Source organism: Hirundo rustica, chromosome 18, assembly GCF_015227805.2.
Source record: "Hirundo rustica isolate bHirRus1 chromosome 18, bHirRus1.pri.v3, whole genome shotgun sequence".
NCBI classification, from domain to species: Eukaryota; Metazoa; Chordata; class Aves; order Passeriformes; family Hirundinidae; genus Hirundo; species Hirundo rustica.
Genome location: NC_053467.1, coordinates 5,181,177 through 5,205,371, shown reverse-complemented (window position 1 = coordinate 5,205,371; position 24,195 = coordinate 5,181,177). Strand labels below are relative to the sequence as shown.

General features: G+C 55.5%; 2 protein-coding genes across 4 annotated transcripts; one reads left to right on the top strand and one right to left on the bottom strand.

Moving 5' to 3' along the window:
- Positions 1-1,216: 1,216 nt before the first annotated feature.
- On the bottom strand, positions 1,217-3,190 carry LOC131378678 (protein CD300H-like). The gene is made up of 4 exons (XM_058422953.1): positions 3,154-3,190; positions 1,942-2,277; positions 1,642-1,729; positions 1,217-1,457 (listed from the first exon to the last, which is right to left on the bottom strand). The coding sequence occupies exons 1-4, from the start codon at positions 3,188-3,190 to the stop codon at positions 1,217-1,219; spliced, it is 702 nt and encodes a 233-aa protein (XP_058278936.1).
- A 4,881-nt stretch (positions 3,191-8,071) lies between these two features.
- RAB37 (RAB37, member RAS oncogene family) lies at positions 8,072-23,898 on the top strand. 3 transcript variants are annotated; one of them, XM_040081936.2, is made up of 10 exons: positions 8,072-8,186; positions 13,642-13,752; positions 17,977-18,087; positions 20,111-20,152; positions 20,299-20,365; positions 20,451-20,503; positions 20,978-21,043; positions 21,755-21,811; positions 22,083-22,159; positions 22,270-23,898. In XM_040081936.2, exons 1-10 carry the CDS (start codon positions 8,127-8,129, stop codon positions 22,373-22,375), a joined length of 750 nt encoding a protein of 249 aa, XP_039937870.1. In that variant the 5' UTR covers positions 8,072-8,126; the 3' UTR covers positions 22,376-23,898. The 3 variants fall into 3 exon arrangements, with proteins under 3 accessions (XP_039937870.1, XP_039937872.1, XP_039937871.1); XM_040081938.2 differs by lacking the exon at positions 17,977-18,087; XM_040081937.2 differs by lacking the exons at positions 8,072-8,186; positions 13,642-13,752 and adding an exon at positions 15,894-16,008.
- Positions 23,899-24,195: the final 297 nt, after the last annotated feature.

Genomic DNA, 24,195 nt, shown 5'->3' with positions numbered 1-24,195 from the left:
AGTTTCCCTCAGGGCTCTCTGCACAGTGCAGGGCCCTGTCACTGCCCCAGAACACGTGGAGACACACGGACCCGCAGGAGCGCCCCCGCTGCACCGGCACCTCCTGCTTCTTCTGGTGGATCCAGCGTGGGGCTCCAGCCCCGACGGTCCACTCAGCCCTACCTGGCAATGCCGAGGCCAGCACCAGCAGAAGCCGCATGTACACGTCAGGGAAGCCCTGCTGCTCCTCTTCACTGTGCCTCCTGGGCTTCGCTTCCTCTTTTGCCTCTGGTACCACCTCCATTACTGCTAGAAATTCAGCATTTCATAGCATTTCCTGTTTCCTAGAGTTTCAGCTTCTCCTGGTCACTTGCTGTGCGCTGTCCCATGTGCCCTTTCCCAGAGTCTCTCCTTTCTTCCTCCAGCATGGCTTCCATGTCAGGACACAGCCTGCCTCTCGCTGCCACACTGCCCAGTCCCTCTGGACAGGCAGGGCATCCAGCCGGAGAGGTAGCTCAGCATGGCACAGGGGCCACAGGAGCCCTCCAGGCTGGGCAGTGCTCCTGCATGGCCATCCTGTCCTTCCCAGGGGAATGAAATGGGTAACCCCTGCCCCTTTTCCTGGTGCAGCTGGACAGGAGCACCCACTTCTCTTGTCAGCACGTCTCCCCAGGCTGTTCCTAGCGCAGCCCCTCTGTAGCTCAGGAGCCCCTTGCTCTGATCAGGTCCCTCCAGGCCTCCCCCTCTGTCCCCAATCCCTGCAGTTGCTGAGTGGGGAGCAGAGTTGTGGAAGGACAGTCTTCTGTGGCTATTGTTCAGCTGGAGATGGGCATTTGGTAGATCAGGCAGAGGTAGCAGGGCTGAGGCTCCTGGGGCTGAGGGCTCCTCTCCCCATGAGGAAGCTCAGCTGGGCCATGGTGGAGTCTGCACAGCCCCTGTGATGCCATGTCCTGACCCAGCCACAATGCAGCATGTCCCCACACAGGTATGTGCAGCAGAATCTGCTGCCTCGGGCATCCTGGGCAGTGCTGGCAGCTGATGGAAGGAGCAGACAGACAGACAGACAGACAAGCAGACAAGGCTCTGCAGGATACCCAGCCTTTATTGCAAAATCGTCTGCAGTTGGCAGCTGCAGCTCAACAGACAGCTCAACAGCTCTGTATCCCAAACGCTTCCCCCTCCAGCACAGGGGCTGCCAGGAGGGGCCGAGGCTTTCCAGAGGCAGCCATGAGGGGTGTCACGGCCCCAGCAGGGTGGGGGCTAGGGGGGCAGGAGGGCATCCCTGGGGCTTGGAGGTGGTTGGGATGAGTGGGCAGCCCCGTGCCCTGGTGCTGCTGCACGGCTCCAAGGGCTGCAGGTTTTCTTGGTCACGGTTTCTGCACTGGCTCCTCAGCCAGCCTGCCCCACAAACCATGGCCAGTGCCATGGGCACCTTGATGCTGAGCAGAAGCAGCAAGTAGATGACACTGGGCTGGGACCTGTGAAGGAGAAGGGCTAGAGCTTTAGTAGGGTCTGGGGAATTAGGATGGGGACTGGGGCACTTGCATGTCTGCCAGCTGCCCTGCTTGCCCCCAGGATGCTCCTTGGGGACTCAAGGCTGGGAGATATATGCATAGGAAAAGAAGGTTTTGGCCAGGGGATGCTGCTGGGGTCTTGACTCACAGCACTGAAGGCTCCCCACAGTTCCCGGGGCACAGAGGGTTGGTGGTCAATGGGCTCACGTTGCTGTCCTCAGTTGTGTTTGAAACAGCTGGCAGAGAAAACAGAGTCAGAGCAAAGTGAGGACCCACCCCACACACCCTGTCCTGCACCCTGCACAGGAGTCTCTGTCCTGAGACTTCAGCAATGAAGGTGAAGAGGGTGGATATGGAGGTGTCTGGACAATGCCCTGAGCACTGCAGAGGAGGAAGAGGAAAAAAAGGGGCAAGTTTAATGCCAGCTTTGCTTCCAGCCCTGTTTTACCTGTAGAGACCATCACCTTGATCCTGTGCTGATGGTTGATCCCCAGTTTCTTCTTCACCCCACAGGAGTACTGGCCTGCATCCCCTGGTGTGACACTGCTCAGTGTCACTGTGAATGAATTTGCTGTGTGGTTGTCCCTGATGGACACCCTGTCCCGTGTCACTGTCGCCTCTGAGCCATTGGTTCGGACGATGTAAGTCAAACAATACCAGAGGGAGCTTTTGAGGCACCAGTACTTGGAGCTGAGCTTGTAGCGTGGCTTGTAGCTGCAGGACACTGACAGTGAGCTGCCCTGCTCAACTGTCACCAGCCTGGGGCCTGTCACTGCCTTGCCACCTGCAGGAGACAGAGACAGGTGCTGTAAACCCACCCTGGCATTGCCTCAGGGAACCATGGATCTGAGCCCAGGTTTTTTGGGGGTATAGCCTGAGAGAGGCTGTGCCTGTGCACCCAGTATGCCAGTGAGCCATGGTGAGGTGAGATGTCCCCAGTTATTAAAAAAGAGCCCCCATCGAGGATGTATGTTAGTAAGAGAGAGAGAAGCCTTATTCCCAGGATTCACATGGGCAAAACAAGCAAATCTCAGAGATCATGCCCTGTAACTGCCAGAGGAAAAGTTTGGGATCATCTGGGCTTTTGCTATGACCACAGTGAGTTTCCTTGCCTGCCTCGGCCCCAGCTTCTCCACAGCTCTTCCACAACCCCTGGTATAGATTTGCCTGACCTGTGCTCGTGGCTCTCACGAGGAAAAGGGTCCAAACCAAGAAAATCCTCATTTTCCAGCTTCTTGCTCCTGAGGTGGAATTTTCCCTGTGGTTTTTCACAAAAAATCCTCCAGGATGAAGCCAGACCCACATGCACATGTGGAAAACTCCTAAGAGTTTTCCAAGCCGTCTTGTCCTGCTGCTTCTCAGGGTAGTGCTTACCCACAGACCCTGGATGTCTTCTTAAGATAGTTGCTTCCTCCCCTTCACCAAGGGCTCATGACTCACCCTGGGGTGTTCCATGACAGAGACTCTGCTTTTTCTCTGAAATAGTCACTGGGTTCCCAGGAAAATGCCAAAATGCAGCAGGTTCCTCCACTGTGATGCCCATCCCAGCAGGGACCAAAGACCCTTCCCCTGCATAGAAACCAAAGGATTTTGGGGAGTTTTGAGAGGGCCTGGCCAGAGCAGGGATGCAGGCACTGGGATAACGTGGGTGGAGGTCAACCTCTGTTGATGGACCCGTTGGGAAGATCTCCTTCCATCCCCTGAGGATACAGCAGTGATTTACAGCCACCCAACATCAGCACTGCAACCCCCACATGAGGTTTTACTCTCATATGTCTCCTCCCACCTGCCGTGTGAAGGGGCCCTGGCTGAGTGGGACACTGGCCAGGGGCTGTCAATGAGGGGTTTGCAAAGGGGATGGCTCCAGCTCAGTGCCTCAGCCCCAAACAAACAGCAGTGTGTGAACACCCTCCTGAAGCGGAAGGTCAAGATGAGAGTAGGCAGGAATGAGGAACCCCAGAGTGCTGACACAGAAGTCTGTCACAGGAGGATCTGTGATGTTTATCCCTATTAAAGGGAGTGTCAGTTGGAAGGCAAAACCAGAAAGGGAGTAGAGCAATTCAGGCACAAATCAGTGCAACAGAGTGTAATGAGGAATCACACTGCCTAAAGTGGGGAGAGATGTGCAGAGAGCACCTCCCCCCCCCCACCCCCCCAACACCCTCCAGCCAGGGCACGGTGCTGAGGTGCTCCAGAAGCCCGGGGGGGGGAGGATAAACACAGCCCCCTGCACAGGGCAGGGGAAGGCACTCTGCTCTGGACCAGTGTCTCTGGGGGGCTGTGGCAGGATCCCGCAAGCCAAGACCTCTCTTTAGGCAGAAAAAGACCCGGGAAGCACAAGGCAAGGCTGCTCTGTGAGACAAGAAGCATTGCTAGAATACTTCTCAGGAATCCCGTTGATGCACACCGACAGGAGCACATCAATTTTATTCTTCATCTGTGCTGCCCGCAGGGCTGCGGTGAGCACCCTCGCGTGTCCTGGTGGACTCATCAGCGAGAAAAGTGTTGTCAGAGCCCCAGCAGCACCATCATGATGTGGTGTGGGGATGGGATAGGGGATGAGGTGAGGTGACACCTGGGATGAGGTGCAGCCCCTGCCTGCCCCTGGGCAGCACTCCCAGGTCCTGCCCAGCCGCAACGGGACACTGCCCGACCATCAGATGCTGCCTTTGCTCTAGTTCTGGGTTTACTCTCTGGGGCTGGTCCTAAGAAAAAGCCTCAAAGCCTTCCTGAGACAGGCAGTAATTGAGTCAATCAGTGCGTGCATCTCTGTTGAGGGTTAAGTTTCCTGTGGAATTCCCCCCACACACACAAGTTGCTAGGAGACTAAATACTGATAGTTAGAGAGTGCTTAACCTGGACAAAGGAAGCTGATCACTTAGTTTTGGGGGAGGGAGAAAGCTCCCGGAGAGAGCTGAGGGTGGTGGGCTCACGGCTCTCAGTCTTCCGGGGAGCATGGATCGGGCGGCTGCTGGCTGCCTGGAGTCCACGGTTAACGGAGGAGTCTAGTCCTGGGAATTCTACCATCTGCTGGAGCGCCCAGGAATTCGGAGTTTTCTTCGCTGTCCTGCTGGATTTTGGGTCAGCCCAGGTCCAGCCGCTGTGGCTTCTCTGGCACCGTTTGCCCTCGGGGTTCTTGGTTCTGTTTTACTATTATTATAATTGCTGTTGTTTTTTGTCTGTCCTGTTATATTTACTAGTAAAGTACTGTTGTTCCTTTTCCCCATAGCTCTGACTGAAAAGTTTTTTTAATCTTCCAAATTATAATAACACGGAGGGAAGGATTTGAATTCCTCATTTCCTAGAGAGGCCTGCCTCTCCTTAGCAGACACCTGTCTTTTCAAACCAAGACAATCTCCTTGGTTCAGGGCCCAGCAAGAGCAGATCTTCCCCTGTTCTCATCCCACTGTATTACCCACCACCACAGCTGAGCCTTTCCAGTGTCCTGTCTCCTCTGGACTTCAATGATATTTCCAACCCCCGATTCTGTTATTTAATCTAGAGCCTTTAAAAAAAAAAATCAAATCATTTCAGTCTGTTCTTCACAATCAGATTTAGCAAGTTTGGTGAAATTGTCCTTAGGAGATAAGGCTGAATATAATAATGTAGTTCCTTTAGTGCTGGCTGATTGAGCAGGCATTGTCTGATCTTTCCTTTCCACTGCCATCTCAGATAACCAAGATAAGTCCAGATCGTTCCCAGATCTCCCGATTTAGCAAAGCCAGTAAATGGGGCAAAACATACTTGCCGACTTTATGGTAGTGGAGGATTTGCTCTCGGCTCTGCCTGAGGATGGACTTAGCCAGAAAGGGCCAAGGCAGGGGTTATTTAATGTAAAGAAACTAAGAATCCATACTCAGTGGATTCAGAGGATGAAATTCTGATTCCTTCCTAGCTCATGGGAAAGGAATGACTTCAGCAAGGCTCCAGTTTCCCCCAGATGTATTGTACAGGCAATCCAGGGAGATACTACAGCAGTTAATGGGGTTAGGCAGCAGAGAACAAGTAGGAGCAGGCCAGGAGGACGGTGAAGCAGAAACTCCTCAGCCCACTGTTAGAGCTGTACTTCTCAAGGCAAATACACAAGCAATTAAGCTTCCAGAGATACAGTCAGCGAGCAAACACCAAACAATGGATCTAAATTGCAAGTTCATTTGGAATCACTCCTGCCGTTTACAGGTCATTTCCTCTGATTTCATTGCTCTGCATTGATTTCATTGTTCTGCATTGATTTCAGCTGGTCAGCACTTGCTCGGGGCAATAAACTGTTCACTGGCTGCCAGAAACCTCTGCTGGGTCTCGGAGAGGCTGGTGGAGCAAGTGGTTTGCTCTGGATGGTGGGGAAATGCATCCCTCGGTGTGTGAAGGGAGGCAGTAATGCACGTGTTGGGCTGCTGGGCTCTGATAAAGCTGCTCTTATCACTTATCTATGATGGGTCAGGTCCTCCAGCACAATAAAGTGGGATAAAACCCTTGGAGCAGGGCCAGGGCATGTTGGTGCCTGTGTTTTGCCAGCAATCTGCGTTGTCTCATTAGGCTGCATTACATTTGGAGATATCATGATAGACAGGAAAATTGTCTTCCTCCTGAGTGAGGTTAAACCTGCAGGGTTGAGTGTGTCTCTGGTGCAACGCCAGTGCCTGCAGAGGGAATGGACTACTTGGCTCTGTGAGGCTCTTCAGTCAGCAGCAGCTCCTCCCTGCTCTCCTTTGTGATTCCGGGTCGTTAACAAAGGTTTCTCAAGCTAAAAAGTCAGAAAGTGCTCTTAAGAGCCCCAGAAGTTCTTCTGCAGCAAGAACCTCCCAGAAATTGCCATCCAGGGATAAGCAGACCTGGAGCCTCATACCCAGTGGAATGTTGAGGGCTTCTCCTCTTCACTCTCACATTCCAGGAGAGGTTTGTTTGAGTACCTGCCCAGTTTGGGTGCTGAGGACCCAAACTCAGAGCCGTGCAACTCCTGCAGTAGGTCTGGGTCTGGGGGGTCAGGCAGTACCCCGGCTCTGGGCCAGGAGAAGGCTGAGCATGTACCCAGGATGGTGGCATGAAGTCTCCATCCTTAGTGGGCCATGAGAGCACTGGTCCATCCACAGGATGGATTGTACTGACAACCATGAGAGTTTGGGAGTTTTGACGAGTTCTTGGTGTGTTTAAGAGTTACCCTGACTTTGTTGAAGCCCCCCAGAGGTTTGCTGCTCTCTTCTTCTGGGCTCTGCCTGCTATGGGGTGTGTGCATTATGTTGAACCACTTGTTAATTTTCCAGACACCAGGGCTTGTGATACTGTTTATTTTTGTGCTGTTGATTGTCTTCCAGTTCATGAGGCCTTGGTCTGGCTGCAGGATGGTCTGGGTTGGGTAGGACTTGCCTCAGGTGAGCCTGAACTCCACTGTCCCTACTGTTTTTTCAAATTTTTTTCTGGCTGTTGTTTCCAAATCTAATCATCTGACCCAGCAGAACCATCTCTGCAGTCAGATGAAATAATGGGCACATATAATTAGCAATGTCAGGCCCAGGCAGTCAAACAGCAATCGGATGGGTGCAGATGGCTCTTGGAAGCATGGTCTGTTCCTCTGGCTTGAGGCCATCTGCTGATCTGGAAGGAGGGAACTGGAGACTGAATCGAGTCTCTCTTAAACTCTGAGTAAAGATTAATTTATTTCCAGTGCAATCAACAACATCAGATTACTCTAAAGGGACTCGTAAAGAAAAGGATCTCAATGAGATATTGACTGTCATTTTCAGGTTTAGGCACAACTTCATTCTGTTTTAATAACTTTTTTTTTTTTTAATTATTATTATTTTTATTTACTCTAAGCTGGATCCTAACTGGGCTCTGTAAGAGCAGTCGGATCCCAAAATGGATTTGCCGGGGTAAACCAGGCTTCTTTACCAGTTTGGTAAAGAAGCTGAAATGGCCTGGCTAGCATGAGCTGCTGCCCATGCCTGGGGTGAGCCGGTGACCACTCAGCTCCGTGCTTCATCCCTGCCCGTGGGCTCCGTGGGCTGGAGTCCGGAGGGGCGGCAGCCAGAGCAGCGTCGGCGCAGGCATGAGGCTTCCTGAGCGCCAGCGAGCCTGCTGGGAATCCGGACAGGAGCAGCGCAGCGGACCTGGCTCCGTGCTCTCAGCTCGGCAGTGATCGGAGCTGCTACCGAAAATCTCTGCCGGGGCTGGCCGTGCCCCGTGGGTGTCCCCCGCAGCGGAGGGAGGAAGGGCAGCGATTCCGGCGGCGACGGCAGGGACCCCCGGGCTCTGCAAAGTCGGGGGGCTCTATCACACCGGACAGAAATGGGGAGGCGGGGAGAGACCAGCGGTTGTGGGGAGAGACCAGCGGTTGTGCGGAGAGTCCGGCGGGCTCTGCCGGCGTGGGGGACGCTCCCACCGCCTCCCCGCCCCCGGGCGGGACCGGCCTCAACCCGCACCCCCCTCGCCGCCTCCTCCGGGCGGGGGAAGCCTGCAAGGGCTGGCGACGAGCACCGGGCACGCCTGTCCGGCGGTGACCGGGCGGGCCGGGCTGCGCCGCACCGGGCAGGCGCTGCGGGGCCGAACCGGGGCGGGCGCTGCCCGCGGTGCTGAGCGGGACGGGCGCTGTCCGCGGTGCTTCAGGGCCCGGGCACCCCCAAGCCCCCCCCGGCCATGGGGGCCCGCGCCGCCGGCCCGGGGGGGGACGGCTACAACGAGGACCTGCTCCACAAGGTATGGATGGGGATGGGGGCACCGGGGAGGGGGCTGTAGAACGGGGAGACAGAGCAGGGCTCCTGCTTGAACTTCCCAACAAATTACGTCCCTCTGCCTTCCTCGCTCCTCGCCTCCCGGTGGGGTCCGTCTGTCGCCCCCATCCCGGTGCGGTGGGGTGGGGTGCTCTCTCCCCGCTGTGGGGATGGGCGGCCCGCAGGGATTGGCCCCGGTCCCAGCCACATCCCGGCTGATGGTAGGCAGGGGGTGGCAGGATTCCGCGTGTTTGGGAAGCCAGGACTGCTGGAACGGGGCCAGCCCCGCGGCACAGGCTGCAGTCGCCTTTTAGCCGCTCCTGCTGTCCTGTGCAGGATCAGGGCGGGTCAGGGGCAGCTGAACTCGGGGGCTCTGTTTGCCAGAAGCAAAGTAATGAGCCGGGACTTCCCTACCATGAAACAGCCGTGCCTCGGAGATGTCCATTCCTGCCCTTGTTGCTTTGAAATCCTCTTTTGCAGTGTTCCTGGGACTGTGTTTTGTAACTGCAATTGCACGGAGGGTGGTCAATGTCGGTGGTGTCCCTGCAAGACGTGGGGCGCTCAAGCTCTGCTGCGGGGACAGCAGCAGCAGGGCTTCTTGCTCTCTGCAGTCAGGCGCTGCCCTGCAACTCCTGGAGTGATGGAGGAGATGCTGATTTATGACAGATCCACCCATCCCTCCTTCCTGCTGTCCTCACACTGCTTTCCTGCAGTCCCCAGTGACTGTGCAGGAACCGGCACCCTCAGGAAAAGCAGGGATGGAACAACACAGGAGGAGGGCTGGGGTTCTGTGAATCCCTTTTCACGAATCCCAGTCTGTTCTGTATGCTGCTGTACTCAGGGCAAGGTGCCCAGCCTTTGATTAGAAGAAATATATCAATTACTAGCAGCTTTCATTTCTGTTGTACATGGAATACATAGAACATGCCCCCAGGGGTGACTTGAGAAACTTTGATTCTTTGCAAAGCCTTAACTCTCTCTTCTCCAGGAAGGAGCTGTAGCAGTTAAGGAATGACATTGGTGAAATAAGGCTCTGGGCAGAAGACCTGACCAGGCAAATAACCAGACCAGTCCAGTCCCATGTTCCCTGCTGTTTCCCTTGGTATTGTTCTGCTTCTTCTGGCTGAGCTGCTTGTCTTGCAGAAACCAGGCTGCTCTCAAATACCTCACTAGATCTTCTGTCTGAGCAAGCTATCACATCTCAGATGTGCTGAAAAACCCTAAGAGAGATTTGCAGTCTGGAGATAAGAATTAAATGGTTTCTGGTTGGTGGCTGAACCCAGGCCTGGAGAGGAAATGGGCCAGGAGCTAACCAAAGAAGGAACAGCGGAGGTTTATTTTTGTCTGTTCCTGAAAAGTTTTGCTTGATACAAGATGATGAATTCTGCTCTCAGTTGGTTTGACCCTTTGCCAAATCATTCTTCCTCCTCTGTGATTCCTGGATCCATTCAGGTGATACAAGACGCAAAGGCAGAGAGAGGGATGTGTTCCTTGGCTGTGGTTCATCCAAGGTGTTAACAGGGGGTTGCAAACAGGGATCTCCTGCATGAGCCAGGTTTTGTTTGATGCACAGCCCTAGAGCTTATGTCTGCAGGGCTGAGATACAGCCTCTGTCAAGGCAAAGGCCCAGCCAGGCTAGCAGAGGGCTCCAGTCTCTCTCTCAAGCCAGTGTAAGTGTCTTGGTTATGGTGAAATAGTGCCTGGGCATGTGAGGACAGGCCTGAGCTGTCCCTATGGCACATAGTAGCTTCTAGCAGCGCCCAACTCCATCCCTAGAGTACTGCTTGGAGGGGGGGAGGCAGCACAATTTTGTATAAAGAGCAGGTTAAAAATAAATCTCAGGGACTGAGAGTCTCAGCCTGAGAGGCCAGAAGAGCGGGGTGGTGAGGGGCTGAAAACAGCCACATCTTCACCCTCAGACCTCTCCCAGTGCCATGTCCCAGTTGAGCTCTGCAGGCAGCTGTGCTGGAGGGCACGTACACATTTGCCACAATTTGTTGTGATAAATCCTGCTCACCTGGGCACAAACCTGTTGGTTTGGGGCTTCAGCAGTTCCCTGGAAGCAATACCAGAGCCTGTGGAGAGGACATCTCCCTTCCCTGCATCCCCTGACTGAGGTTTTGCCCTGTCAGACTTCCATTAGCTATATTTAGCTCAGGTCTGGATTCTGCATGTTAAATCTTGAAAATGAACTGGGAAGACAACCTCAGCCCACACACGCTGTCCCAGATCTCCTCCCGCTCGGCTGGCACCAGAATTGCAGCCATCGCCTCCCTGCACTGCCTTGAGAGCCATGCAAAACCTCTCTTCCCTCAGCAGGTTAGACCAAAATGTTTCTTGTCCTTGCAAGTAGGGGAAGTTTGAATTATTTTGCCTTGTCCCTGCAGCCCTTGCCAAGCCAGCAATGATTTTGACTGGAAGTGATCTGTCTACATCTGAATTAGCCCCAAAATTTATTCAAGGTGTAGGGAGGGATTTTTGCTCTTCTCCTAAGGCAGACCAGGCAGACAAGTCTTTTCAGGAGGGTGTTACAAGCTGTACCTGCTTTTCTGTGGGGCTGTGGGGTGGTAGAGAAGTCAAGTTACCTTTGCCCACTCAGTGGAAATAATTTCCTTTAGCTGGAAACAAGGATTGCTTTGATAACACTGAGACTCAGCAGTGGTGATATAGGACTGTCACCAAGTGAGTCTCCAGATCTCGGGAAGGTTTCCCTCTGTACCTTGCCCAGCCCTGGAAAAGCACTGCTCCATCACCACACACCAGGCAGAGAGGATCAATAGCACCAGAAGGAAACTTGCAACATTTTACTCATGTTTCCCATGGGAAAAAACCAACCAAACACACACACACACCCCCACACACACCCTCAGTACACTGGGAAAACCCGGGGGGCTGAGAAGATGCGAGGGAGGTCAGTCTGTGGCTGAGGATGGGGAAAGAGCCAGGACAGCTACGGAACTTCGTCACTGGGAGACTTTTCACTGTCATGACTCAGTCATGTCCAGCCCGAGGTTTCAAGGGCTAACTAGCCACATCTTCCCCATAGTCGGGTTTTGTTCTTGTTTTATGTTTATTTGGTAACCAGGAAGGACACAATGATTTCCACTGTGCTGGCCCTCCACAGAGCCCATGAGCTTTTCCTAAAGTCATTAGGAATATCTTTTGTCTGATCCAGGCCAAATTTTACTGTTATTATTAAGTCATAAAGCAATTCATGAGCTGTCTCTATTATGAACCCCATTTAAATTATTAATAGAAGAATCTGCCTTTTATACATGTTCTCTGTAAACCCTGGGCTCTGGAGGCTTTCTGGTGCTCATTCCAACCAGCCCTTCTCCCTCCATAATTAATGCTGTTCTCTGCATTAAGTTCTCCCAAAGACAGCACTGCAGGGTGCACCCAGTCTTGTTGCACATCCCAGCATCAGTATTTTATCTGGAAAAAATATATAACACCAAAATATACAGCACTGAGGTGCAGAAGCCCCACGGTAATGAATTCTTGGAGTGCTTTCCTATCCAGCTGCTCCTGGACATATCCTTCTCTCTACACAGGGAAGAGTTCTGGGCTCTAGGGAAAAACCAAGGGGTATGTGGGCAGGGAAATTTCCCCCAGGAAAGGGGTGACCCAGATCCTCTGGCCTAGAGATTTCTGCCTCCCAGCATTCCCCCAGATCCCGTGCAAGCTCCCAGCTCACAAGGCTGCTCTGAATGTACAAGTGATCTGCAAACAGCCCAGGCAGGGAGGAGGGGGAAATCTCTTGCTGTGGATCTGGGCACAGGTTGCTGCCTCTCAGCACACAGGTCTGAGCAGTGCACTGAAGTGCATCGGCATGAACAGGCTCCAGGCAGGTTGTGTGGTGGTGCTTTATGCAAGGCAGGATGCTGATTTCCTGCCAGTTCACATCCCTGCATTGTTTATGGTCCTTAAGCTCCTTGGCTTTTGGTTTCAGCCCACTTCTTTGGGATCTGTGGGGTACAGGAACCATGGTGCTGTGAACCCCACGTGGTGTCCCAGGGTATGGAATCAGACCTTGATCTGATGGGTATTTGATTAAACACATTTCTTCACACTCATCCTGTGTTTCACAAGGGGAAGTGCAGTGCCTGAAGTAGTGACGGGGTTGGTCACACCCCAGGGCACTTTGGTACAGGAGAGGAATAGGACCAGATGTGCACAGAGGCTCCCCTGCATATTGGGGAGGTACTGAAGCACCTTCAGGGTGGAAACAAAGGACTGAGGTGTCACAGGATGGAGCAAGGCTGCTGGAGCTGTGCAAACACAAAGCAAGCAGGGGAAGAACAGATGCAGCCAAGCGTAGCAGAAGTGGATGCAGAGAGTGGGGAGGTTTAGTCCCAGCACCTCGCTGGCTCATCCCTGCAGCCTCTGGGGTGGCAGGGGACCAGTAACAGAGGGAACACTCCGTGTTTGCCAGAACTGCAGCTTCAGGAACACCCCTGTCCTGAAAGACAAAGCCCAAACCACTTCTAAGCAAGAAGCCTGGTAGCAGAGTGTTTAATTTAACTCGTGTCCTATGAAAGGGTTGAAAGTGCCTCAGTTTCCTGAAAGGATGGGCATGTTTGCCAGTGGCTCTGCGAACAAAACCCAGATACCAGCAGAGGGAAGGGAGGTTCTGTTTGCACTGCAGGTCTCCCTTAGGTGAGGGATTTTGAGGGACACGGGCAGGAGCAAAAGGGAAGTTGAGCTCCCCAGGGATAAGGCGTGGGTACCGGGGCCATGTGCAGTGTGGGAGCTGCTTAAGAGGTGAGAGCTCTGACACCAGCACAACTCCCTTGTTCCTTCTGCTCATGGATGGGAGCAGTCTGGGGCTTCCCATGCAGGCTGGAGAGGCAGAGGGACCCCGCAGTTTCAAACCTATCACTTTGCAGGAGGGAGTGCGTGTCCATGATATTAAGGCAGCACAATACCATCTCAGTTACCTGGCGAGGTTGTGTGGCTGTGGCAGCAGCTGTGTGCAGCAGCCACAGGAGATGTTCTCTTTACTAAACAGTTTTGGAATTAATCCAGTGACTCCAAAGTCCTCCCCCAAAAAGGTTTTCCAAGAGGTCTGTGTGAGCCAAGGCTGCTTCTGCCAGGAAGCTTCCCGAGCTGGGGTAGGAGCATCTCTCCTGCTCACTCTCCATGACAGGCTGTGCTTTGCTTTCCCTCCCATTTCCACCCTCTTGGACAGGATAGAGTGGGTTTCAGGCCTGAAGCTCATTCCATAGCACATTTCATTAATTACAGAGATGGACAAAGGGGTGGAAATTCCTCTCTGGGCAAGCGGCAGAACCAAACATGACAGATCCAAGGACTGGGTGCTTCCTTCAAATCCTGCTGCATTTGCTGCTAAATCCCCCAGAACACCTACCCAAATGTCTGGCCCTCAGCTCCCCCATCACCTACACCCACACTGATGCCTCTTTATCCGATCCTTGCAGACAATCCTGGTTGGAGACAGTGGTGTGGGGAAGACATCTCTGCTGGTCCAGTTTGACCAGGGCAAGTTCATTCCTGGCTCCTTCTCTGCCACCGTGGGCATTGGGTTTACGGTAAGAGCCCGGTCTCTGGTCCCTGGGATATGCACTCACCCTTGGGGAGCAGCTTTATTTGGGGCATCAGAATCTATGAATCTGTGGTAAGCACAAAAAATTGGATACTTTGCTTTGGTGCTGCTGGATGAGGAGTTTGGTTTGGCTGTGTGCTTCTTGACATGCTTTGGACTGCTGGGAGGGATGAAGGATGGGTAAAACTCCATATTGCAAAACCCTTGGTGGGGCCATGTCTGAGTGCAGCCTTATGCTTCACACACAGAAAGCTGCCTTGGAGCTGCCCTGCTCTGCCAGGGAGATGCCAGCCTCTGTCCTGCCTGTGTCCAGCCTGGGGCCCTGGTGAAAAGTCAGGCAGATGGTGACGGTGACTGGGAAAAGCACTCGGCTGCCATCCAGAGCTATTTGCAGAGCTGCCATGAGGTCTCAAGTGGCTCTGATGTGTATGTTCCCTCTCCTGGGGGAGCTCAGGACAGGGACAGTACTTGGGACTTTACTTCAGAGAAACTCTCATCCCTTCCCCTTCAGCATCGTGACAAGGCTGGAACTCAGCAAGGGGCTGGTACCTGTGGGGATGCGATTACCCACAGGAATTTTCTTTTTAGTCCAGGCCAAGGAAGCAGGAAAAAGTGGCACCAGTGGGGACGGTCTAGGGCCCCCAGGGACCAGCAGATAAGAGTGCCCCTGATGAGCTGTGGGCAGGCAGAGGAGGTTCAGCCACACCACTGATTTCTGCCAGCTTCTGTCTGCCTCGTTTCTCCCGGAGCAAAGGCCAGTGTGTGGAAGTGATGCTCAGCCAGGCGTTTTTCCTGCCCAGGCAACTCCATGAGCTCCAGTACAGTTTGCCATATCCTTCCAGTCCCCTCCCCACCTTGCTGCAGGGAAGCTCAGCCACTTCCAGGAGCTCCAAGTGTTTCCAGCTCTGGGCACTTTCCTGGCCAAAGAGCACACATAACCTATAAATCCCCTGGCTGGGTCTGAGCGCAGTTACAGGACTGGAAATACAGGTTCTATTTCCTGGGGGGCAGAGGAAGGCTTGGCTGGTGCAGGAGCCGGCAGCTCCAGGTGTGGAGGTGGATGCCATTCCAGAGGGCATCCCTGCCACTGGACCTCCCGCAGCCATGCGTGGCCTTCACCTAGAGAGCAGTGAGGGGCATAGCTCTGCACCGGCACCCTACACCCCTGAATCCCAGTGGTGTGAGCAGGGATGGTGGTTGCCCTGAGACTAGCCCTGATGTAGGAGAGATGAGCTATTCCAGGGAAAATAGATGAGGGAGAGCTCAAGGCTCTCATATATGAAGAGATGCCTGTAAGGCTGAAAACCACAGGCAGCTGTAGTGCATGGACTTGTATGAGGTTTTACGGGGTGGGGTTTTGGGTAACACAACACGCCTCTCCAAGGATTTCTCCCACATTCCCATGCTTGGGCTTTTCCCAAATGAAGTGCAGTATGAGCTGGGCCCCAGTGGCTGGTGTAGGATGCAGGGGGCCGCGAGCAGCCAGGGGGAGCGGGAGGCCTGGCAGCCATCCCGGGTGAGAGGCAGGCGCCGCTGAACCGGCTCGACACAGCTCGTGGCTTCCGGCTAACGGCTCCCGCTCCGCTTCCCTCCCGGCTTCCCTGCTCACGGTGCCCACCCGGGGCCCAGCTCGGCTCGGCTGCGGCTGCAGCAGATGGGGCAAACCTCCCACGCTGGGGTGGGCTGGTGGCGTGGGAGTGGGAGCTGCCGTCCCCACTGTCCCGGCGTGGCAGCGTGGGATTTGGCAGCACCGGCGTCTCCAGCCCCACGCTCTGTGAGGGACGGGGTGACTGTTCATTTGTGGGGTGAGCAGCTCCTCCTCTCCTCACCCGTGTGTCCGGAGGGATGTACCCGGGCTCTGCCCGCCGCCCAGCGCAGCCAAGCCGCTAGCAAACCCAAGCACCGCGGGGTCCCCGGTGTGGGGGTGCGGTGGGGCAGGTTTCCACTCTTCAGCCTCTTCCTCCTCATCCCGTGCCCGGGCTGGGCAGGGAGGCGGCCGGGGCACGGCCTCGGGGGTGGCATCGGCCTCGGAGAAGGAGGAGGAGGAAGAGGAGGAGGAAGGCGGGTGGGGCCGCGGCTCCCGCTGGCCCTGCGGCGCCGGGACTCGGCGGCTCCGCTCGGACGCACCATGGGCGGCCCCGATGGGGCGGCGGGGAGCGAGACCCCGGAGGGGAGCGGGGAACCCCCGAAGAGCAGCGGGGATCCCCCGGCGCTGCCCCGGGACTACGAACTGTCCGGCAAGGTGCGAGGCGGCGCGGGGGGAGCAGGGATGCACCCTCCAAGCTCTACCAGAGGGGAAGGTTTGGGTTCGCCCCCAGCCCCCCGTCTCGGAGGAGACAAGGACGGGTTTAGGAAGGGTCCCGGGGGCCGCCCGCTTCCACCGCTGCTGAGATCGTGCCCAGGAAGCGGCCGCGGAACGGGGAAGGAGAAGGGGAAGGAGAAGGGGAAGGAGGCGGCAGTCCCAGCTGATCCCCCCAGCCCTTCTCTTCCCCGGGAGTCCCGCCATGGAGCAGGTGCGGGGATTGGGGTTTTCCCTCTCCGGGAGGTGGAGATGGCGGGGTCCCTGCCCCGGGGTGCGGGGGGGAGGTCTGTGCCCCGGAGGTGTCCCTGCCGGGTGGTGGCGATAGGAGGGTCCAGCTTGCAGGAACAGGGCTTTGGGGGGCTTCCGCGGGAGGAGGAGCATGGCCGAACTTTGTCCCCTAGGAGCACATCAGACCTTTTCCAGGGCAAGGGGCTCCTGGCTGCCCCGCAGCAGTGCCCCCCATGACACAGGGGGGGCAGAGCAGGACCCTATCCAGACCATCGCAGCACCCCAAGGGCTCCGAGGTGGAAGCAGCAGTGGAGCCCCAGATCCAGCCCAGGGCCCCCTTTACCCACACTGCAGCATGCTGCTTGTGAACGTCTCTGCACGCCCACCAGACCCTGGGGCAGGGGGAAGCCCTCCTTCTTCAGTGTCCCCCTCTTCCCCACCCCAGCCCAGGCAAGGGTTGTCCCAGGAAGCATCTTCCTCATCCAGGCAGCTCAGGGGAGGCGTGGGACTGATGAACCTTTTACCTCCAAAATTTAATATACAGCTCCAGGCTGAGCCCAGCACTGATGATGTCAGCCCTGACACTCCCTGCTGCCTCACTGACCCGGTTCCAAAGTGGTCCTGCATGCCGCCACCTTCTCTAAACAGCTTTCATTTTTTTGCCTTCATCCTCCCCTCTCTGACTTCTCTCCGTGGAGGGCAATTTCCGTGTTTGAAGGAGAAAACCAGCTTGCAGCTTGGTCTAGCGTGAGGTGGAGGCAGAACTGAGCAGTGTTCCCAGCTCCCCACAAGCCATAGGGAAGGATTTGACCAGCAGAATGGTAGCAGGAGGCAGATAATTTCCAGCTGCCAGCTTTGGCATTTGCTGCACCATCCCTGTGGAAGGTAGCCATGTCCCACTGTATTTGCCTGACCCAGAGGCAGCAGGGATTTACTTTGCAAGCTCCAGCATCCTGGCAGGGTGGGCAAGCAGGGATGGACCTTCCTGCTGAAGTTCTGCTCATTGCTATTTTTCATAAGGGGCCAGATGCAGTCGGGTTAATGGTTGCTGGGCAGGAACAGGCTGCTGCAGGTGGGCAGAAAGCACACAGCATCAGGAAAGGCTGTGCTTATGGAGCCCAGCATTGGTCCTGGCTGCTCCCTGCCTGAGTCTGGCTAGAGAGCCTGGGCTGATCCTGTTTGCTTAGCAGGAGGGGAAAGGCACTGTGTTTGCTTTGGTGTCCGCAGCAGGCACCGACAGGGAGAGTGTCCCGGACATGCAGGGTTTGCCCAAGCCATGCATCAGCCCCTGGGCTGGGCACGCCCGGGTCAGGGGCAAAGCGTGCGTGGAGGTGGCTCCACACATTTGGGAGCTGTGGCTGATTCTCTAGGAGTCTTCTGGGCTGGGAGATGGCCAGGGGCTGGCTAGGAGATATCTTTTCTTGCTGCAATACTTGATTTCACACCAGCTCTTTCCCTCTTTCATGGCTGCGGGCTGCTCTGCTGCCTTCAGGCACCACTTGTCTGCACCCTCAGGGGTCCCATCCCACACCCAGCTCCCACGGGACTTCCCAGACCCATCAGGACCAGTCCTGAGGAAAGAAACGAAGGGAGAGAAGGAACTGGGGAGGGCTCAGCACCAATCAGGAGTGCTGCTCCCTCCTTGTCCTGCTGACATCTCTCCCTGCGCCCATCTTGCAGGTGATGTTACTTGGAGACTCGGGCGTGGGGAAAACCTGCTTCCTGCTCCAGTTCAAAGACGGGGCCTTTCTCTCCGGGACGTTCTTAGCCACCGTGGGCATAGATTACCGGGTGAGACCACCACAGCTGCCAGCCCCTCACCCCCCTCAACCCACACCTTGGCCAGGACAGGGTGCTGGGGAGGGGGAACTGGGGATTTTACTGCCTCTGTACTCCCAGTTATCTCCCAACCAGAAACAGGTGCTTGCTGAAACCCTTCCACCCCTCCCTGGGAGAGCAGGAACAGACAGATGAGCCCACTGGTACTGTTGCCTCTTACCTTTAAATCAGCCAACAGTCTAGGTTTAGCCCATTCCAGCTGTGTTCATGGGCTGGGGGTGTGTGCTGGGCAGATAGTATGCTCCACCATGCAGGCCAAAGCAAACAGCTGGGGGGGACAAACACTGGTTGCTGTAATCTCATGCTTTGAAAGGGCTAAAATAGGCTGCTGAGAAGTTGTTAGCATCACTAGATCCTGCTTAAACCCCCATGCTGCTCTCTGCTCACCAAATTTCAGCGGCAGGGTCTCTCTAAGGGTGCCCAGGGAAACACAGCTGTTTTCAGCACAGGGCAAAGCAGGAAGGAAGTCATGGGGGTGTCCCTGGGCAGGGCTCTGCCCACAGCCACTGACACGTGTCGAGTGCGGTCAGTGCTTCCTCTGCCCCCACAGCTGCAGCTGCTCTGGTTTTCTGCCACTTTTGCTGCCCTGGTTGTGTTTGGCTTTTGGTGGAATTGGGGCTTGGTGATCAGGGGCTAGGGGAGAGTCAGGGTTATGGGTTTGGTTTGAGGGGGCCATGAGGCCTGTCCTTATGATGAAGTCATGAAAGAAGCAAAATCTGCTGTGTCCCACTGCTGGGCTCAATGCTGGTGTCCCCAGAGGTGTTGCTGGCCTGTAGGTACTTGCTCTGCCTCATGCAAGTATCCCCTCCAGCAGCTCATGGCTCACTGCTCTAGGTAATCTCCAGTCTCCTAGAGCATGTTTTTGTTTTATCCAGCCTGTTTGCTCAAATGCTGTCATCTCTACATGGGCTGAATTTCCATTTCAAACCATTCCAGGTTTGAAATTATTTATAGGGGTCTTCTCTTTCTAGACTCCAATTATTATTCTTTAGGAGTCTTAAAATAGCTTTTCAGTAGCTTTTGCTTTTCTTTTTTCTGGCCTCTGGAGGGAAGCCCCTGCACTTCCAAGATGAGAACAGTGATTGCCTAAGCCTCAATAGCTGCCTTCCCAGCTCAGCTGGAAATGCCTCTCCTTTCCTGGTCCCAGCCCAGCCTGGCTGCCCACCATCCTGACCCAGGAGATTTCCTCCTGCCATGCTGGATATGGCTGTGTGCTACATGCAACCCCTCCACCTCAGTGTTTACTACCTCCTTTGAGAACCAAGCAGGGCTCCACCAGCAAGGAAACCTGAGCGGGACACCCAGAATCACCCAGTGTGTGTGCCCAGGCAGTTTGTAGTATCCAAAGCCCTTAAATTACTGTAAACAGGCTAAATTGTGGTTCCTGAGCACATGGGGCTGAAGAGTCCCATCAGAAAGATCAGGGCTTTTTGGTGAGCAAACATAAAAGGACACCAAGGTTTTATTAATAAATGCAAAATTATGTGTGGTTCATCCACGCCTCCCCCCTTCTGCAGCTCTGCCAACTTCTCAGGGGCTGCTGCAATCCCAGAGCTTCCCAGCAGGAGCCAGAGCAGGTCAGTGTTCCTGGGATTTGCTGGACAGCCAACGTCATTGACTGACTCATTAGGGGACTGAGGAGCTACAGGACAGGGACTCCGGCTGTAGGAGATGAACGAGGCACTGGATCCAAGGCAGGCTGGGATCTTGATGTCTCGTCTCAGCTGATTGTGCTGTTCACCCTGACTCAAGGGGTTGCTGCTCTGGGATATTCCTGGAGCTGTTAAACAAGCAGGATCACGGTTTGTAGCAATGAGGCTTCAGCATTCAGCCCCACGGGCAGCCTGGCTTCGTCCCACTGCCTCAGGGAGAGCAGCTGAGGGGCTGTGGAATGCCAGCTCAGTGCCAGGGCTGGCTGGCACATGCACCAGGACATGCTTTGGGCTGATAAATGTGCTCTCCTTGTTTTCTGCAGAACAAAGTGGTGGCTGTGGATGGTGTGAAGGTGAAGTTGCAGGTGAGCTTTGGGAGGGGGGAAGAAATTTTCAGATGGAAACTCACCTCAGGCTGCGTGTGGTGATCTGGCAGGGCTGGGAGCCACGGGAGCAGACCCATTTTGGGGAGGTTGCTCTCCCTGCTCTCACCAGGGCAGTTTCTCAGCAGATTTGGGACACAGCAGGACAGGAGCGTTTCCGCAGCGTCACCCACGCCTACTACCGGGATGCCCAAGGTGAGTTTGGGGTCCAGCAGGGATGGGGAGACTATCCAGAGCACATCCCTACAGTGTAGCAATGCCTCTGCCTCTTCCCCTCCAGCCCTGCTCCTGCTCTACGATATCACCAGCAAGATGTCCTTTGACAACATCCGCGTGAGTCCCACGCTGGGTTGGGGGTGTTTCTCCCCGGGACTGGGATCGTGGGTGCCCTGCTTCGCTGGCTGGGTGTTCGGGGCAGCTGGGAGCCTGTTTTACCTGTAAGCACTGGCTGTTCTGGCCAGACCCAGCCAGCTGGGAGCTCATCCAGGGCTGGGTGCTGCACAGCTGGGTGAGTTTTGTTTAAGGATATGGTGAATGCCTGAGGGAGAAAACGTGGTTTGGGAAGGATGTGAACTATGGCTTGGACTGTAGCCAGGAGACGGGGCGTTTTCAGGACTGCTCATCTGTGATGCTGGAATAATTCCTGTGCCAAGAAAAGTCATTATCCCTGTCCTCGTGGGGAAGAGATGGGGGTGCTGAGGGGGTGTGAGGACTGAGAGGGAAGGGAGGGGAGTACTGAGGGGTGGAGGGCTGAGCTGGGAGGGACAGGAGTACCCCTCACCCTGACACAGTCCTGCTGCCCTACAGGCCTGGCTGACGGAGATCCATGAGTACGCCCAGAAGGACGTGGTCATCATGTTGCTGGGCAATAAGGTGCGTGCAGGGTCCCCATCCACCCTGGGGATTGCTGTGCTATGCCGTGCTCTTGCCATCCCCGTGGCTGTGCCGGGATGGAGCTCTGCCTGCACCCTTCGCCGGGCTCTGCTGCTTTCTGGGCTCAGCCAAGCCCAGAGCCGATCCCGGGGGTTTGGGGGGGGTCGGAGTGGGCAGTGTTCCCGGTAGCCAGCGGGTGGCAGCACGAGGCTGCTGCTCCAGGTACGGCATGCTCCTCCTATGGGATGCTGTGATATGGGATGCTGCTGACTATGGGATGGCCGCCCGGGCCTGGATGCACCCCTGGACCTCAGGTAACCCCAAGCCCTAGAGCCCAAACAAGGTCCCAGATTCTCTCCAGGGGTCCTAGATGCTGCTGGGTGCCCAGTGCCCAACGGAATTTCCCCCTGGGACTGGATGTCTCCTGGATTCTGGATGATGCTGGGTACTTGATGCCCAGCTGGGTACCAGAGCCTCCCTGGGTCCTGGATGCCCTCAGTGTCCCCAGATCCCAGGTGTCCCCTGACATCCTTAAGGCCGCCAGGTCTCAGATATTCCACAGATCTCACATTCTCTGGGCAGTGGACACTTCTGGATTCATGATGCCCCTTGTTCCAGTCAGCCCCCTGAACTCCCCACACTGCTGGTTTGCCAGATCCCCCAGAGTGCCAGCGGGCCTGGTCTGTGGTGACATTTTCCTTCCCTTGGCAGGCTGATGTGAGCAGCGAGAGGGCTGTGAGGACAGAGGATGGAGCATCACTGGCCAGGGTGAGTTGTGCCAGGGTCTAACCTGAATTAAGCTCCCTCAGACAATTTCATGTCATGTCACTCAGGGTTCCCATGCAGCTGTGCCATCCCCTCTGAGTGCCAAGACCTGCTTGGCTCTTGCAGGGGCGGCATAGCAGTCACTTGCATGCAAATTCTGGGGCAAGACAAGGAGGCAATAACCCTCAAGCCTTGTCCAGGCTACAGGGAAGATTCAGAGGGCCAGGGGGGCATCTTGGGGATAGCCATTGATGGGGTCATGCTGCTCTTGCAGGAGTACGGAGTGCCTTTCATGGAGACGAGTGCCAAGACAGGCATGAACGTGGAGCTGGCCTTCCTGGCCATTGCCAAGTAAGAACCTGGGGCCACGGGACTGAGCAAGGGAGGTGTCCCCTGCAGCCCCACCGCCTCCCACACACCAGCACAGTGTGGGAGGGGGTAACACAGCCCCACCACTCTAGGGAGCTGAAGCAGCGCACGGTGCAGCCGCTGGATGAGCCCCGCTTCCAGATCCATGATTACATCGAGTCACAGAAGAAGAAATCCAGCTGCTGTGCCTTCTCCTGAGGGTAGCCCAGAGGAGCTGGCAGGCCTGGGGGCCCAGGCAAGAGGCAGAGCAGGGCCCAATCCTGCCCTCAAGCACTAGAGGGAACCAGGCTCCGACAAGCCAGGGTGAATGGGACAGTACAGTGGAGCAGAGTGCATGAGGAGGGCCCTTGTCCTGGTGCCAGGATTCAGGTTCTGCTGCCCTGCAGAGCAATGACCTGTGTGCCATCGTGGGAATCACTGTGGTGTGGTGACTGCCAGCCTGGCCAGTGAGCCATGGTGGATCCATCACCTCCACCACGTGAGCAGGATGCAGGACACAGCCACACACCTCACTGAGGGACCCTTGGAGGCTGAAGGGGCTGTTCCATGGATGAGCCCCCCTGCAGCCCCCAGTCCTGCCCTCCCCTGCAGCTCTTCCTGCTCACAGCACTGCTGTTGTCCAGCTGGAAGGGTCTGATCCAGCCCCCATGTCCCTGGTGCTGCCAGGCTCTGACTTCCCTCCAAGGAACCTCAGCTCTGCCCCTCAGGCTGCCCCACACCCTGATGCCCACGCTCAGCTGTGGCTCCTCACTTCTGCAGTTGCTGCCAATGGCTTTTATCCAATGGCTTTTATCCTCCTGCCACCACAAAGGCAATGAAGTCCCCATTGTATCTGGGGGACAAGGGAAAGGCTCTGCTCAAGGGAAGGGCTGGGATGGGGAAGAGTCCATCCAAACCTGCTCCCTGCCCACACAGCTGGTGTGAGAAGTAAAATTCTCCTGGCAGCATCCGAGCAATGCTTGTGGCACTTCTGGTACACACAGCAATCTGGAAAAACTTGGCTTTCCCCATGTTGCAGCCATAGAAATCAGAGGTGGTTTATTTTTGTTTGTTTGTTTGTGGTTTTTGTGTGTGTTTGTTTTTTGTTGTTGTTGGGGGGTTTCCTTTTCTTGTTGTTTGTTTGTTTGTTTGTTTTAAACAAGAAAAGGGTTTTTTTCAACACCTCCAGATTAAACAATCTCCAGCCTCATGTAGGAGGTGCCCATGGTGGCATCACCTGGGGTGATGCTCCAGTCCTGCTGCCTCCCAGGCCAGGCTGGGTTTCTCTCCCATCACTGCCCATGTAATACAACTATGCCTTCCTGCTGCTGGCAAATAACAGCTGGAACCCACTTTCTCTAGGCCAGATGCCTGAGACCCTTCAGCCAGCAAACACTACTCTGTTGGGCACTGGTGGGGCTCAGGGACATCCCTGGTGCTCAGCCCAGCTCTGTTGCTCCCTCGAGCACACTGTTCACTCCCCTGAGCACTACCCAGAGCAGTCAGATGGTGAATATTTGGTTGTGTAGCTGAAGCACTGATGCAGAGAGCAGCTGTGGAGGGTATGGCACTGCTGCACGTAGGAGTCAGGGACTGTCCAGCACATCTGTCCCCATTAGTATCTTCCCTGGCTCTGTGCCTGACTGCTCATGTCTCACCTGCCCCTGTGCCTCCTTCACCTTTGCTCTGCCCCTGGATCTCTCTTTGCAAGTTTACAGATTAAAGCTGAGTATTTTTGAGGCTTTGCATTTGTCTGATTGTTTATTGCGTGAGAAATCCCTGCCCTGGGTCTGCAACGTGGGAGGTGGCTGCACACAGGCGCTGCAGAGCAGCCGGGCCAGGGGGCCCTGGGAGCAGCTGTGAGGAGGGGGAAGCACCCACAGCCCCTTCCTCCCTGCCTCCCTGCCGGGGGGTGCTTTCCTTGCACATTTCAGACAGACCAAAGGTGAGAGAGGAAGAGTAAACACGGTCTGTTAAATTAAAACCAACCTCCTCCCCTGCTGTTCTCATGGTGCAGAGTCCAGCATTCCCCAAATAAC

Bases quoted from the DNA above. Each gene is read 5' to 3' on its own strand.
- LOC131378678 (XM_058422953.1), bottom strand. From the start codon at position 3,190: ATGGAAGGAGATCTTCCCAACGGGTCCATCAACAGAG. The intron at 2,278-3,153 runs GTTGACCTCCAC...TGTCTCCTGCAG, and splicing joins CAACGGGTCCATCAACAGAG to GTGGCAAGGCAGTGACAGGC. The intron at 1,458-1,641 runs GTGAGTCAAGAC...TCTCCTTCACAG, and splicing joins TGTGGGGAGCCTTCAGTGCT to GTCCCAGCCCAGTGTCATCT.
- RAB37 (XM_040081936.2), top strand. From the start codon at position 8,127: ATGGGGGCCCGCGCCGCCGGCCCGGGGGGGGACGGCTACAACGAGGAC. The intron at 13,753-17,976 runs GTAAGAGCCCGG...CCCATCTTGCAG, and splicing joins CCGTGGGCATTGGGTTTACG to GTGATGTTACTTGGAGACTC. The intron at 21,812-22,082 runs GTGAGTTGTGCC...CTGCTCTTGCAG, and splicing joins ATGGAGCATCACTGGCCAGG to GAGTACGGAGTGCCTTTCAT.